Source organism: Piliocolobus tephrosceles, chromosome 14 (genome assembly GCF_002776525.5).
Source record: "Piliocolobus tephrosceles isolate RC106 chromosome 14, ASM277652v3, whole genome shotgun sequence".
Classification (NCBI taxonomy): domain Eukaryota; kingdom Metazoa; phylum Chordata; class Mammalia; order Primates; family Cercopithecidae; genus Piliocolobus; species Piliocolobus tephrosceles.
In genome coordinates this window covers 1835289-1849017 of record NC_045447.1, presented here as the reverse complement: position 1 = coordinate 1849017, position 13729 = coordinate 1835289, and the positions used below count along the sequence as shown (strand labels likewise).

Sequence of the window (13729 nt, the reverse complement as noted above, 5' to 3'; positions counted from 1 at the left end):
CTGAGATTTTATGTGAAGTATTAAAAACCATGCAGTTAATAAAAAAACTTTTTAGGCTGGGCGTGGTGGCTCAAGCCTGTAATCCCAGCACTTTGGGAGGCCGAGATGGGCGGATCACGAGGTCAGGAGATCAAGACCATCCTGGCTAACATGGTGAAACCCCGTCTCTACTAAAAAATACAAAAACTAGCCGGGCGAGGTGGCGGGCGCCTGTAGTCCCAGCTACTCGGGAGGCTGAGGCAGGAGAATGGCGTAAACCCGGGAGGCAGAGCTTGCAGTGAGCTGAGATCCGGCCACTGCACTCCAGCCTGGGCGACAGAGCGAGACTCCGTCTCAAAAAAAAACAAAACAAACAAAAAAAAAACTTTTTAAGCTCTCCACAGCACGACCCAAGGAAGCCTCGAAGCCAAGGAAGCCTGAGTTCGTGTGGGAGCACAGCACAGTCAAGTGAAATCTGCCTGCCGCCTGCCACCAGGGTGTGGACGCCGCATGTTGCAGGGAGCCAGCAGGGCTCGCCACGGGACCAGGCCACCGTGGGACTGTACCTGGTCATGACTCGGGCGTGTGTCCGGCTGTCCATCTTACTTGCAAGTAGCAGAGCGTGACCCCACAGGCCGTTCTTCATTGCAGACTCCAAAGCATCCTGCAAAAGGCATTTCAGGGGCCTTGGTGAGTAATCGGCGGTGCTCACGTGACATGAGTCAAGACAGGTGACAGGCCATGTGTCCTCACGCAGCAGCAGGTATACAAACAACCCAAAGGCCTCAAAAACTTATTCACCATTTGGAGATTAAGACACGTCAGCATTTCACTATTTTCCTGAGTTTCAAAGTCCCTATGGTAGTGGGTATTTGTAGATATTTGCTGCTTTTATCCATTTTCAGCATAAAACATAAGCACGCTAATCACAAATAGGGCTAACCACGCCGCACTGCCCACCACACCACCCCGTCCACTGGGAAGCACGCACGGGTCAATTCCCTGGTTCTAACAGGAGGCCTCTGCGAATATCCCGTCAGCACAGACAGTGGCTCCAGTAAGGCAGCCTCCCTTTTCGCCAAAATCATCTAGGGTATAATTTAGGACTTCTGGCTAGGAGGCAAAAATGCTACAGTAGAGGAAGATGTTAATAAAAGCTAACAGGTTACATGACTTCAATCAGTTATAAAACATCCATAATAGACTCATACTGATCAGGCCGGGCGCGGTGGCTCATGCCTGTAATCCCAGCACTTTGGGAGACCAGGGCGGGTCGATTGCTTGAACCCAGGAGTTCGAGACCAGCCTGGCAACATGGTGAAACCCCGTCTCTACGAAAAAAAAAAAAAAAAGTTAGCCAGGCGTGGTGGCGTGCAGCTGTAGTCCCAGCTACTCAGGAGGATGAGATGGGAGGACCACTTGAACCCAGGAGGTCGAGGCCACATTAAGCGGTGATCACGCCACTGCACTCCAGCCTGGGCAAGAGTGAGACCTTGTCTCAAAAAATTAAAATAAAAAAATAAAAGTACTGGTCAAATATGCCCTTTCTGAGTTTATCATGATATAAAAGGACGGAGAGCTCTGGGCCTATCCAATGTCTCTGCTGTTCAGGGCCACACATGCCCGTGAGACTGGCCACTCTCCTGCTTAGCACATCCAAAGTGGACATCATGCACCCTAGACAGGCCCTCCTGTGCACACACTGTCCCTGCTGCAGTCACAATGGACCCCCCAACCCCACTGTCCCAGAGCAGGCTACTGTCTCAGGTCCCCCGCCTGCCCTGGTCCCCATGCTGCTGTGGCCCCAGTCACTGGACGCTATACGCACTGGCCGCTCTCCTGCCCGTGGCCTTTCCATGCACTGCGCCTCTGACAGGCTCGGGGCGCCCTCCCAACTCCCAGCGACTTCTGGGCTGTGGACTCCAGCCTGACTTTGTGAGAATGCCAAAACTCGTGTCATGCATGTTTCATCTGAGACTTGGCACACACAGCAGGGACACGGCCCGGGCTCAACACGTGCATTTATTAAATAACTGAAAATTCAATCTGCAGGTCTCCAACACGGGAAACAGTTAGAAGGAAACCAACATTAACACCTCCAGAAGGATGGCATAAAAGAGTCAGGCATTGTTCAGGAAACAGCAAGACCCGAAGCCCCACACCACAGCGCGGATGCTCCCGAGAGGGGGCCGTGTCCCTCCCTGACGGCTGCATCGCCCGCACCAGGCCCAACCCAGTGGACACCTGCAGGCGCCCCGTGCCACGATGCGGAGGCGCACCTTCTTACGGCCGTACAGCAACAGCTCCCTGAACCGCTCGGTCTCTCTCTCAAGAGAGCTGGCGGCAGCCGCCGGACCACCAGTGAGGAAAGAGAGCTGGGCCTCGCCAGACTCCTCCTCTTCCACCTGCTCCACCGCCTCGTTCGTGAAATCAATCAGGTTTGCTTCATTGGGTGACTTCCCAGGAAGCCACACTGTTCTGTGGTCTCGTAACAGAAGCTCCGCAATGTCGGTCCCTACCACGGTCTGTTTGGGTCAACGGGAACAGGGGAGAACAATGGCTCTCAGATGAGGACGCATTAGACCACCACAGGCACAAAGCCCCACCCTGGACACAGCCAGACCCACAACTACCCAAAAGGCTGGCAAGGCTGGACTGAAACCTCATCTCAGCCCAACCGCACGTTCCCTCTCCTCCCCACCCAGTCCTCGAGGCTCCCACAGCTGGGCACGCGGATCTCGCCCTGCTTCGTCAGGAGGCTGAGCATTCCCAAGACTAAATGAAGACCAGCAGGAAGAAACACTCCAGAAATAAAAAGACACTTACCCCATTCTGTCTGCATAGGAGAACAATAAAATTCCAAAGAAGACTTGCAGACTCTTTGTCAATTAAGTTTTCATTCTGCAAACATTTTATAGCTTTGTTCTGTGCAAAATTAATGACATCCACTTTATGGGTGTCGTCTCTGTAGAAAGAACACATAGTGAGCAGCGATGTCTGCAAGGCCGGGCTCGCAAAGAAAAGCCTCAACGAGGAACATACTTGGCCAGGGGTCCCGGGAACGCCCGCATCTCCTCCTGCTCAGACGTGTGCTGCAGCAAGGCCTACGAGGAGAGGGCTGTGGGTCAGCGGCAGCCAGTGCGCAGCCACCCTGCTGGCAGGCCGGCCAACCCAGGCACAGATGCCACACGAGAGGGGAGAGGGTGGCCTGGCCCACCCGCCCCGCCCCACAGCGGGTGAAGGCTCTGTCAAGGCTATTACATGGAACATGGCCTGTGTGGGCCACAGCCACGATTTCAAACTTTATTTTAAGCAGTGAAATCCATTTTTTCTCCCCAAATCCTGAGGCAGAACCCCAATACACATTACAGAAGCCTGTAGAAGCTGCAGGAAGAGGCGCACGCCAGCCCCACTCACCTCGGCAGTGCCGGGCCCATCTGCCACCCGCCCCCCTCACCTGGGCAGCACTGGGCCCCGCCGCTGCATCTATCATTGAAAAGCAGCAATAAAGCAAACATCCCCAAAATGAGGACAGGAAATGCATATACGATCAAACCATGTCTAACACCAAGGCAGACGCTTACAATACTGACTTTTAGGAGGACAAAGATACGACCAAACAGAAGAAAAACCCTACACATTGAAAATTCATAGGAATAAACATTTTTCCAAGGACGTATGTCCAGAGACAAGGTCTGGCAATTGAAGATGACAAACTGCAAAGCACAGAGTTCCCCGGGGCGGCAGGGCAGTGACACCGTGTGCCATTACCTCCATGCTGTGGACCTCCACCAAGGCCGGCTGTCCTTCTGAAGGCAGATTGGGAATTACTTTGATAAGCTGACCGCCAGGGCCAAACCTGGCACAGACATGAGGCACTGAAAATTTTTCAGGAGAAGTTGGTCTTGATGAAACTGCATTTAAGATAAATGGAAAAAGAAACCATCAGCTTGTCACTGTTTGCTGCTCCTGAGCCTAGATTTTCAACGTGCCCACACAGCTGAAATCACCGGTGAGATTTATCATGACAAACTTCCAACTCAAAGTCGGTAATTGTTTAACATCATACTTAAAAGTAGAACTTAAGTGTACGTCAGGAAAAGAAAAATGTTGGAATCACTAAATATGAGAGCTATTCCCTTGCACACTGAGAAAGCTCCTGCGCCACCCTCGTGAGCCATCCTGAGGCTCCTTCGGCAGCGCGGGCTCCTCCCGGGCCTGGCCGCGCCTGAGCTCTTTCCCTTTCACAAAATCAGATGCAGACTGTGATGACCACACAGCACCCAACAAAAAGGACAGCAAAACACCTCAAGCAAAAAAGAAAATAAGGAGCCAGGCATAGTTGTGCATGCCTGTAATCCCAGCACTTTGAAAGGATCCAAGGCAGGAGGGCCACCTGACTCCAGGAGATAGCAACCATGACCGCGCCACTGCACTCCAGCCTGGGTGACAGAGCGAGACTATCTCTTAAAAAAAACAAATAAACGGGCCAGGCGCAGTGGCTCAAGCCTGTAATCCCAGCACTTTGGGAGGTCGAGACGGGCGGATCACGAGGTCAGGAGATCGAGACCATCCTGGCTAACACGGTAAAACCCCGTCTCTACTAAAAAAATACAAAAACTAGCCAGGCGAGGTGGCAGGCACCTGTAGTCCCAGCTACTCGGGAGGCTGAGGCAGGAGAATGGCATAAACTCGGGAGGCGGAGCTTGCAGTGAGCCGAGATCCGGCCACTGTACTCCAGCCTGGGCGACAGAGCGAGACTCCATCTCAAATAAATGAATGAATGAATGAATGAATGAATGAATGAATGAAAAAATGTTGTTAACTGAAACAATACTTTAAGAAAGTAAGGCCGGGCACAGTGACTCACACCTGTAATCTGAGCATTTGGGAGACGGAGGACGACGGATCACTTGAGGTCAGGAGTCTGAGACCAACCAGCCTGGCCAACATGGCAAAACCCCGTCTCGACTAAAAATACAAAAATTAGCCATGCATGGCGGCAAACACCTGTAATCCCAGCTACTCAGGAGGCTGAGGCAGGAGAATCGTTTGAAACCGAGATTCAGAAGTTGCAGTGAGCCGAGATCGCATCACTGCACTCCAGCCTGGGAGACAGGGTAAGACTCCATCTCAAAAAAAAAAAAAAAACAAAAAAGGAAACTCAGTCTACTGTTACATTTTGTAACTTTATATCTTTACATATATTTCTGCAATTTGCCAAGAAAAAGCATTTGAGCATCCTGGAAGGGAACTCTGACACACGGGACACCTGCAGGAGCGGAGTCTCCAGGGGGAAGGAGCAGCTCCCTCCTGTAAGCCTGCTGAGCCACGAGGTCTGTGATGGGGATGTGACCAGGGGCCGCCCAGAGCCTGGATATGAGCTGTCCTCAGAGTCACACTTTAAAACCCATGTCGGGGCAGCCAGGGCAGCTATCAGGCCTTAGCCAAACTGCAATCGAAGAGACAGCATCAGCCCGTCCTGACACGCTCTGCCACTTGGAAGGATGGATTGGGTCAGAGCCAGGCCAGGACATCACCATTCCCACCCCAGCCCTGACTCCCGTGTTCGGATCCCAGACTGGGTGGCCGCCCCAGTGGGGTGAGCCAGTGTCCCTCTGTCCTCCTGAGCACCCACCTTGCTCCATGGCAGGCCAGACGGTGTCTGCAGGGTAGCCATACTCTGGGAAGCTGGGGCCACTGCTGAAATTGTTGCGGTAGGTGCCGTAGGCAAAATCACCATGAAAGGAGCCTGGAGGAAGCGGGGCCTCGTAGGAACTGGCAGCCACATTGTGGCTTCTGTAAATCTGACTCTTAGAAAACAAAGCAAATGGGAAAAATCAGTTCCCCAGGCACAGTGGTAAAAGTTTAGGTACACTGCAAACAGGATGGTGGTTCTAAACACAACCGTCCGCGTGTCTGTGAGGTGCCGCCGCGCACCTGGTGTGAGTGGGAACTGAGGCTGCTACGGCGGCTGGCCAGGCTGTGTGCACTGTGCAGGCTCCGTGCCGAGTGCTCACTGTGGACGCTGCGCCTGTCCACCTCTTCCCCGTAAGGGTCTCTGTGGGGATCGGGGTCGTCGTCAAAACTCCCCGTGAAGCGAGGGTCGTACCTCCAGTTGTTGTCACGTTTCTCGGGCCTAGAGGAAGCCGGGGGACAGAGGCAGAGGAATGGGAGTGCGGAAGGCCCCGTCCCCACGTGCCACGCAGCTGCCCAGGAGCCAAGACTGAGACCCCTGGGGCTGAGCCACAACACACCACACCCGACCCTCAGCGCCCTCTGACACGCAACTTTAGAGAAGTACTGCAAATGCGTCTCCAGTGTGGTCACTTCTCTGGGCTACAGGGCGTGACCGCTAAGAGGGGACGATGAGAAAGAGTGAGCCTAGTCTCCCAGGTGCTCCCAGGGGTGCTGAACAGTCCTCTTGCTGAGGCCAGTTCTCCTCTAACAGTCCAAGCTGGGAACCCTGGAAGGGTCTGCTCCCTCCTTCCTTTCAGACAGGGACCAAAACATCAGGCAGATGCTCACCCAAACTACCAAAGCTCTTTGTTAAAACCCAAACATGAGGGCAGAGAAGCACTAGCGCGCCCTGGCTGCCCCCAGCCTCTTCCCCCCAGGGGTGCTCCACCAACCTGTCCCCGTAGATAGAGTGCTCTCTCCTGTACACATCGTACTCTGCGTCACACCAATACCTCCGGTCGTAGGTGCGGGGGTCCCTGACTCTGGCACTGTAGTGGTAACGATCCCAGTGACCTGGATCTGCGAGCAAGGAACTAATGATTAATACAGTAACACTCAAAAGAAGAAATGCCTCAGATATCACTGAAGAAGTGACACCACCCCAGGACTTCATGCTCCAATAACTCCTTGAGAAACCTAGCTTATCTCCTGGAAACCAGCATGACACCAGGAAGCCATGAGATCTGCAGGGCCCGAGCTACCTAAAGGCAACTGGCTGATTTTTCTCTCAATACTTAAGTGTTTTAGATTAAAAGGAAAAAATATTTTTAGAAAAGGTGCTAAAAGTTTTTTTTTTTTTTTTTTTTTTTTTTTGAGACAGAGTCTTGCTCTGTTGCCCAGGGAGGAGTATGCTGGCATGATCTCAGCTCACTGCAAGCTCCGCCTCCCGGGTTCATGCCATTCTCCTGCCTCAGCCTCCCGAGTAGCTGGGACTACAGGCACCTGCCACCATGCCTGGCTAATTTTTTTCTATTTTTAGTAGAGACGGGGCTTCACTGTGTTAGCCAGGATGGTCTCGATCTCCTGACCTCATGATCCGCCCACCTTGGCCTCCCAAAGTGCTGGGATTACAGGCGTGCCACCACGCTCGGCCAAGATTTCTTTATTAAGTACTTTTTCTTCTTCTTTTTTTTTTTTAAACAGAGATGGGGGTCTTACTATGTTTCGTAGGCTGTTCTTGAACTCCTGGGCTCAAGTGCTTCTCCCACACCTTGGCCTCCCTGAGCGCTGGGATCACAGGTGTGAGCCACTGCACCCAGCTAGTTCACTTTCAGGGTTGCTGCTTTTCACTAGTTAATCCCCTAACTGTAAATTTTACTACTATTTCTTCACCTTAATGTGACTCATAAGGTTTTCAAAAATAATCTCAATATTAAAAGATTACTTTAACAGGGCTGTAAACAAAATGGATATACCATTTTCAGCAAGTGTTTTTAGCAAGTATTAAGAAAAAGTTCTTAAAAGGTCTTTTATCATCTTTTCTAAAGATGTCTTTTCTTTTTCAAATTTATATTTAAAACAGGTGCAAATATCAAAGACGCTACTTGTTATTTGTCAAGGGGATTCAGGGCCCAGAGCACGAGAGGTCACAGCCAGGTCAGGAGTGACCAGAGGAGGCTCTTCCCGGGACATGGCCACTGTGCCGCACACACTGCATGGAGGGCTGCAGCTAGACGCCGCCAGGGAGTACCCAGGTCACTGCCTGGTGGGTGTGGCCCATGTCCACACTGCCCCAGGCAGCAGCTGCCAGCCTCCTGTGGTCAGGAGTGCGGGGAACATGGCTGGTGGAACTGAGGAGATGGTTTTTCACTTCACTTCCTTTTCATCCGGTTATGTTTACGAAGGCACATGTGGACACAGCAGCTCTCGAACTGCTGGTTATGCTCTGCTAGAAAATCAGAGAAATCTGCCAATATGACAAAGATGCATTCATGCTAAGATTAAGATGAAATTCTGTAATGAAAAATATCAATATAATTATTTCCAAATACAAAATATTTTCAACTATTTTGGCTCTTGGGCAAAAACATAAAGAGACTAATAAAAGGGGACATTTCCTGGAAGTCACCAGCAGGTGCCGGATGGCCAGGGCTGCATGTCATCAATATCTTTTGCATAAGGCACCTGCTAAGGCCAGCTGCTTGGAGCTCCTCGACATACCTCCATAATCGTACTGGCTGGAGTAATAACTTGCATAGTAATCGCTCTGACTGCTCCATCCACTTTTGGAACTATAGTATCCTTCAGGATACCCTTGCCTGAAAAAACACACAGTGCTGTTAAAAAGCAAATTACCTATTTCTTAAAGTGTGATATCAGCCAATACAAATAATTCCCAAAGCAACAGGCATTCATCAAAGCACTTTGCTTGTACAAAAATTCCAGTTAGAAGATTCAAAACAGTGGCAAGGATGAGATTGTGGAATTTCCTACCATGCGGCTAATTCAAATTCGTCTTGGCAAAATAACTCAGAGCCGTCGGCTAAGAAGAATTGACCCTTTTTGTGTTCTCATTGCTGTAGCCTATAAAAGTCAATGCTAAAATAGGTCCTAGAAATTTTTTTTTTTTTTTTTTTGAGACGGAGTCTTGCTCTGTCGCCCAGGCTGGAGTGCAGTGGCGCGATCTCTGCTCACTGCAAGCTCCGCCTCCCGGGTTTACACCATTCTCCTGCCTCAGCCTCCCGAGTAGCTGGGACTATAGGCGCCCGCCACCTCGCCCGGCTAGTTTTTTGTATTTTGTTTAGTAGAGACGGGGTTTCACCGGGTTAGCCAGGATGGTCTCGACCTCCTGACCTCATGATCCGCCCGTCTCGGCCTCCCGAAGTGCTGGGATTACAGGCTTGAGCTACCGCACCCGGCCCAGTCCTCGAATTTTTGATATTATGCTCAGCAGGGGACAAAATGGACTGAGCTTCTTTTTTTCTTTTTTCCTGAGACAGGTCTCACTCTGTCGCATAGGCTGGAGTGCAGCGACACGATCTCAGCTCAACACAACCTCCACCTCCCAGGCTCAAGCGATCCTCCCACCTCAGCTTCTGAGTAGCTGGGACTACACGCATGCGCCACCACACCCGGCTAATTTTTTATATTTTTCATAGAGATGGGGTTTCACCATGTTGCCCAGGCTGGTCTCGAATACCTGGAGTCATGCGATCCACCCACCTCAGCCTCCTAAAGTGCTGGGATTGCAGGAGTGACCCACAGTGCCTGGTCTCACTGAGCCATTCAAACCAACCTAAAATGCCAGTTTCATAGCCTCGACCGCAGACCGCTGGCTGTTGGTGCTCCCTGCAAGCACGCTCCTGGAGCGGGACTCTAAGGGCCCCACCTCCCTGTCAGGTCTCCTGGAGCTGACGTGGTGTCAGAATCCTACCCGTGCCCCAGAAAGGCTGGTTTTGTAGACCAAGCCATGATCCTGACTCTCACTACAGGAAAAGCACAAGTTAGTACAATGATCAAGTATCAGACCTTCTGGTACTGTCAAGATTCTTGAAAGGCCAGCCTGGTAAACACAGTGAGACCCCGTCTCCATAAAACAATAAAAAAATCAGCCGGGCATGGTGGCACACACCTGCAGTCCCAGCTACTCAGGAGGCTGAGGCAGGAGGATGGCTTGAGCCCAGCAGGTTTCCAGGCTGCAGTGAGCTATGATGGCACCACTGCACACCAGCCTGGCTAAAAGGGTGAGACCTAAAAAGACTCTTGAAAGGCCATAAGAGCACCTTATAATTTTCATACAATATCTCATTTTTAGAACGTGACCCTTCCCACGCCCCTTTGGGAGACGTCACGGGAGCCGCACCCGCCGCGGAGGTTGGCTGCTCGGCTGGCGCAGCACCTCTGCGTCGAACGGGGCTGTTGCTGGGTGGCACGCGCCCGGCCCACTTGTCCCCTACATTCAACTGCTCAGCCACAGTAACAAGCCCTGCCAACCGACAGCCTGAGTGGCCACTCTAGGGTCTATCACATTCATGTGGGCCACAGCAGGTTCTGGAGAAATTATCTGAGTTGGGGTTTCCAAGGAGCTGCCGTCTCCTCAGCTGATCTTTCCAACCCCAGTCATTCACCAGGAGCGACAGTCTCAAAAACGAACAAGGCCGAGACGGCAGTGCCTGCGGGGATCGGACCACACCAGGCCCAGAGAGGCAAGTCCATGCCACACGCAAGCGTGGAGGCTGAACACAGGTATGAGACGTGTGCTCCCCAACCAAAGCGGGGGAGGAGCAGAAAGGACTCCCCAGAGCCTGCACAAGCCAGGGCTGAAGGCAGCCGCAGGATCCGAACACAGGAAGGAAGAGTGAGCCTGCGGGTCCGGTGACAACGTCACTCCTGTGGTGACCTGACCCCACCTCTGGTGAGAGTCCTTCTCCGTATCATGAGCCACCACTGGCCTCTCAGAATCGGTTCCCAGGTAAGCCTGGCAGGGTGGCCAGCAGAAGGAAAATGGAACGGTGAGAACCCTCCCTGGCTGTCTCTCCTCCATGCTCTCGCCTCTCAGGGCCTCTAGGAAACACCTGCCCGCTCACCCTCAACTGGACCTGGCAGGCTGTGAATCAGAATATGATCTTAACTTCAAACCCCGCTTCCCAAGTGACAGGGTGACACACAGTAGCTCAAACCCTGGGAATTTTCTCACAATTACAGCCTCCGGAGAGGTGAAGCCTCACAGTGCCGCCTGCTTCACAAACCACCTCCAACATCCAGCTGCACATGGTCCAGTGTGTGCCCTTGGAGCCGAGTACACCAGGGCTAGCCACGTGGGCAGAGGTTCACAGACAGAGCCTTTGTCTTCAGATAAGCTCCTAAAAACCTCTAAGAATAAGCATGAAGAACCTTTCAAAAACCAGTGCAGGTACAAAATCTTCATTAATAACTAGTTTTTCTCTATTACCAAGTTTAAGAAGCAATATCCCTTGGCTGGGAGCCTCTACCTGTGAGACAGTCTCTCCTCAGATCTGACAAGGAATAGGTGCAGCTAAGGCCCTGGAAGGCGCAGCCTAGCGTGGTTTGCAGGCCCATGCCCACCCCTCGCAGGGCTCTGCGCACCTCCTGAGTGGAGATGAAACTCAACAGCAGCCTCCTCTGCTCTAGGGCCCGAGAGGACTCTGACCTGGCTTAAAGGCCTACTCAGCTGAAGGCACAGTGCCACAGGTCTTTCCAAACCCCTCTTCTGTAATGGCAAACAGAGGCATGGCTGGCCTTCAATCAGAGGAGGCAACGTCAAGGAGAAACATAGGCTGGATGGGCGCAGTGGCTCATGCCTGTAATCCCAGCACTTTGGGAGACCAGGGCAGGAGGATCCCTTGAGGTCAGGAGTTCGAGACCAGCCTGGGCAACATAGTGAGACCCTAGTCTCTACAAAAAACAAGGAACAAAATTAGCTGGGTTTGGTGGGGCATGTCTGTAGTCCCAGCTCCTCAGTAGGCTGCAGTGGGAAGATTGCCGGGGCTCAGGAGGTCAAGGCTGCAGTGAGCCAAGACAGCACCACTGCACTCCAGCTTGGACAACAGGGTGAGACCTGCCTCAAAAGACAAAAAAAGAAGTGGAAACACAGGCTTTCAGGCCCTGCTTTCTGTAGCCAGCCGGACAGGTCTAAGAATTAAGTCACCCCTGTGACCAGTCCTCCCAGGCCTCTGCAGACCTGTGAAAAGCTGCCGTGTCTCTGGGGAGCCCGGACACCCCATTAGCAAATGGCCGGACCAACAGACGTGCCCCGGCCAGAGGGGCTCAAGGACAAGTCAGAGGTTGCTTCTTTGCAGCCCTGAGCAGAATCTGGCCCGAGTAGAGGCGGGGCCAAATGCTAACTGACCAGCACAGCCGATGACCACCCGGGGCAGTGTTTCATTTCATTTAAAAACACATCCTACAATTTGTCCATACCGAGAAAATGTAAACATACGTTAGTTAAGTGTGTATAATTCTTCAGAAATACAGAACTTTTCGAGCCACTGTTATCCCCATAGCAAGCAACACAGACATGGGTCTGAGTGTGACAGAGGGGCAGCCAGGGTGGGCATGGCCGCACCTGGGAGGTGGCCGTTCCGAGGAGTGGCTGGCTCGGGAGCTGGGCCGCTCGGGCTCGGGGTAGCGGTAGTTCTCGGCGTACGCAGAGGCAGCACTGTCATAGGGCCTGTATCGAGTCTCGTAGAGGCCGTAGACATCCTGTGGGAGGAAGCATTTGGGTAGGATTAGATACCAATCAAGAGCAAGCTCGTTCAAAAGCCAGCCTGAGCTGGAAACATCGCAGACGGCTGCTCCCCAGCAGGACTGAGTGTGGCCCTTCCCTCATGCACAACCACACAGAACTCCAAAGTACAACCACACCCACAGGCAGCGGGGCGTCCTAAGACCCACAGCGCTGGCCCTGTTCGGGAGACCCCTGGATGGACCCAGGGCACCAGCATGTCAGCAGACAACCCCAGGGGGCTGTGGCGACTTCTGGAAGGGGCTGTTAGGTTTCTGCTTCCTGACGAGTCCAGTGTGGAGATGCCATGATTTGAACAACCCCTGTGTCCTGCTTCAGATGCCACCTCAGTGAGTCAGAGAACCAGGGTCCCAGTGAACAGAGCCACAGCCAGGAGCAGCCTCTAAAAGTGGACCGTGCTTTATTCTCGGGAGGCTTCAGCCCCATCACCAACCAATTCGTGGCCACAGATCTGTCCCCAGGGGGGCCACGTGGACACATAAGGATCTGCAGACATGCAGTGCCCCGGGCACGCCAGAATTCATGCTTAAGGGCCTCAAAGCCTCGAGGCTATCGCTGGCTGGCAGGCAATGTGAAATCACAGCAAAACGGACTCGTCCTTGGCCACCCAGACACCACAGCAAGAGGCATGGCGGGAGGACTGCATTCCCGCGGAGGGAGGTGGCTCGCAGCAAGAGGACCGTACAAAGGACCCGAAGTGAGGCCACGGCTTCCCCTCGCTCTGTACCAGCCCTGCCCCAGGGCTCCCAGCAGAGCTGAATGTCCTTGTATGGAAATAAAAAGTGCCTGGGCTCCTTGTGGAACCTACACAGGTCTGAGGGGTCAGGTGTGCACCTGGTCATATGCACACAAACCGTGACGCTCGAGGCCCAAGGGGAGGCCCAGCCCCATTCCCCGGGACAGTATCCAGCCAGCTACGGCAGCCTTGTTCCTCAGGGCGGGCCCCCTTCTGATGCAAGGCCTTCCTGTGTGGCCGCAAATCTGGTTCCAACTGGCCTTACATACTGCAAGACCATGGCTTTCCAACTCCCTATCACACAACCCTTCGACCTGGAGTGACACTGAATTGGTGAACCCAATCAGTGTATGTTGAACTGGGTTAGAGGGTAGGAAAAGCAAATAATGATCAAATGTGTACACAGACACTTTTCGAACGACTGCACGATTATGCGGAACCCAACTCAAACATTACTCATAAGCTGGTGTCCTTGTGAAAAGAGGCACAGAAGAATCTTCTGCATGAGCATAGCCGGTCCCTGAGCCACTGCCCGCACCACCACGTGCCGAGCCACTGCCCGCACCACC

General features: G+C 52.8%; 1 protein-coding gene across 11 annotated transcripts in view; it reads right to left on the bottom strand.

Annotated features, from left to right (window-relative positions):
- Positions 1 to 13729, bottom strand: part of SEC16A (SEC16 homolog A, endoplasmic reticulum export factor) — a 43518-nt gene that overhangs the window by 20203 nt on the left and 9586 nt on the right. For all 11 annotated transcript variants that reach the window (XM_026457488.1, XM_026457489.2, XM_026457490.2 and 8 more), the window contains 10 exons: positions 12245 to 12381; positions 8380 to 8477; positions 6612 to 6738; positions 5920 to 6118; positions 5618 to 5792; positions 3751 to 3893; positions 3022 to 3083; positions 2806 to 2944; positions 2259 to 2504; positions 546 to 643 (listed from right to left, as the gene is read on the bottom strand). In XM_026457488.1, the coding sequence (XP_026313273.1) occupies positions 546 to 643; positions 2259 to 2504; positions 2806 to 2944; positions 3022 to 3083; positions 3751 to 3893; positions 5618 to 5792; positions 5920 to 6118; positions 6612 to 6738; positions 8380 to 8477; positions 12245 to 12381 (1424 nt within the window). The remainder of the gene's footprint in view (positions 1 to 545; positions 644 to 2258; positions 2505 to 2805; positions 2945 to 3021; positions 3084 to 3750; positions 3894 to 5617; positions 5793 to 5919; positions 6119 to 6611; positions 6739 to 8379; positions 8478 to 12244; positions 12382 to 13729) is intronic.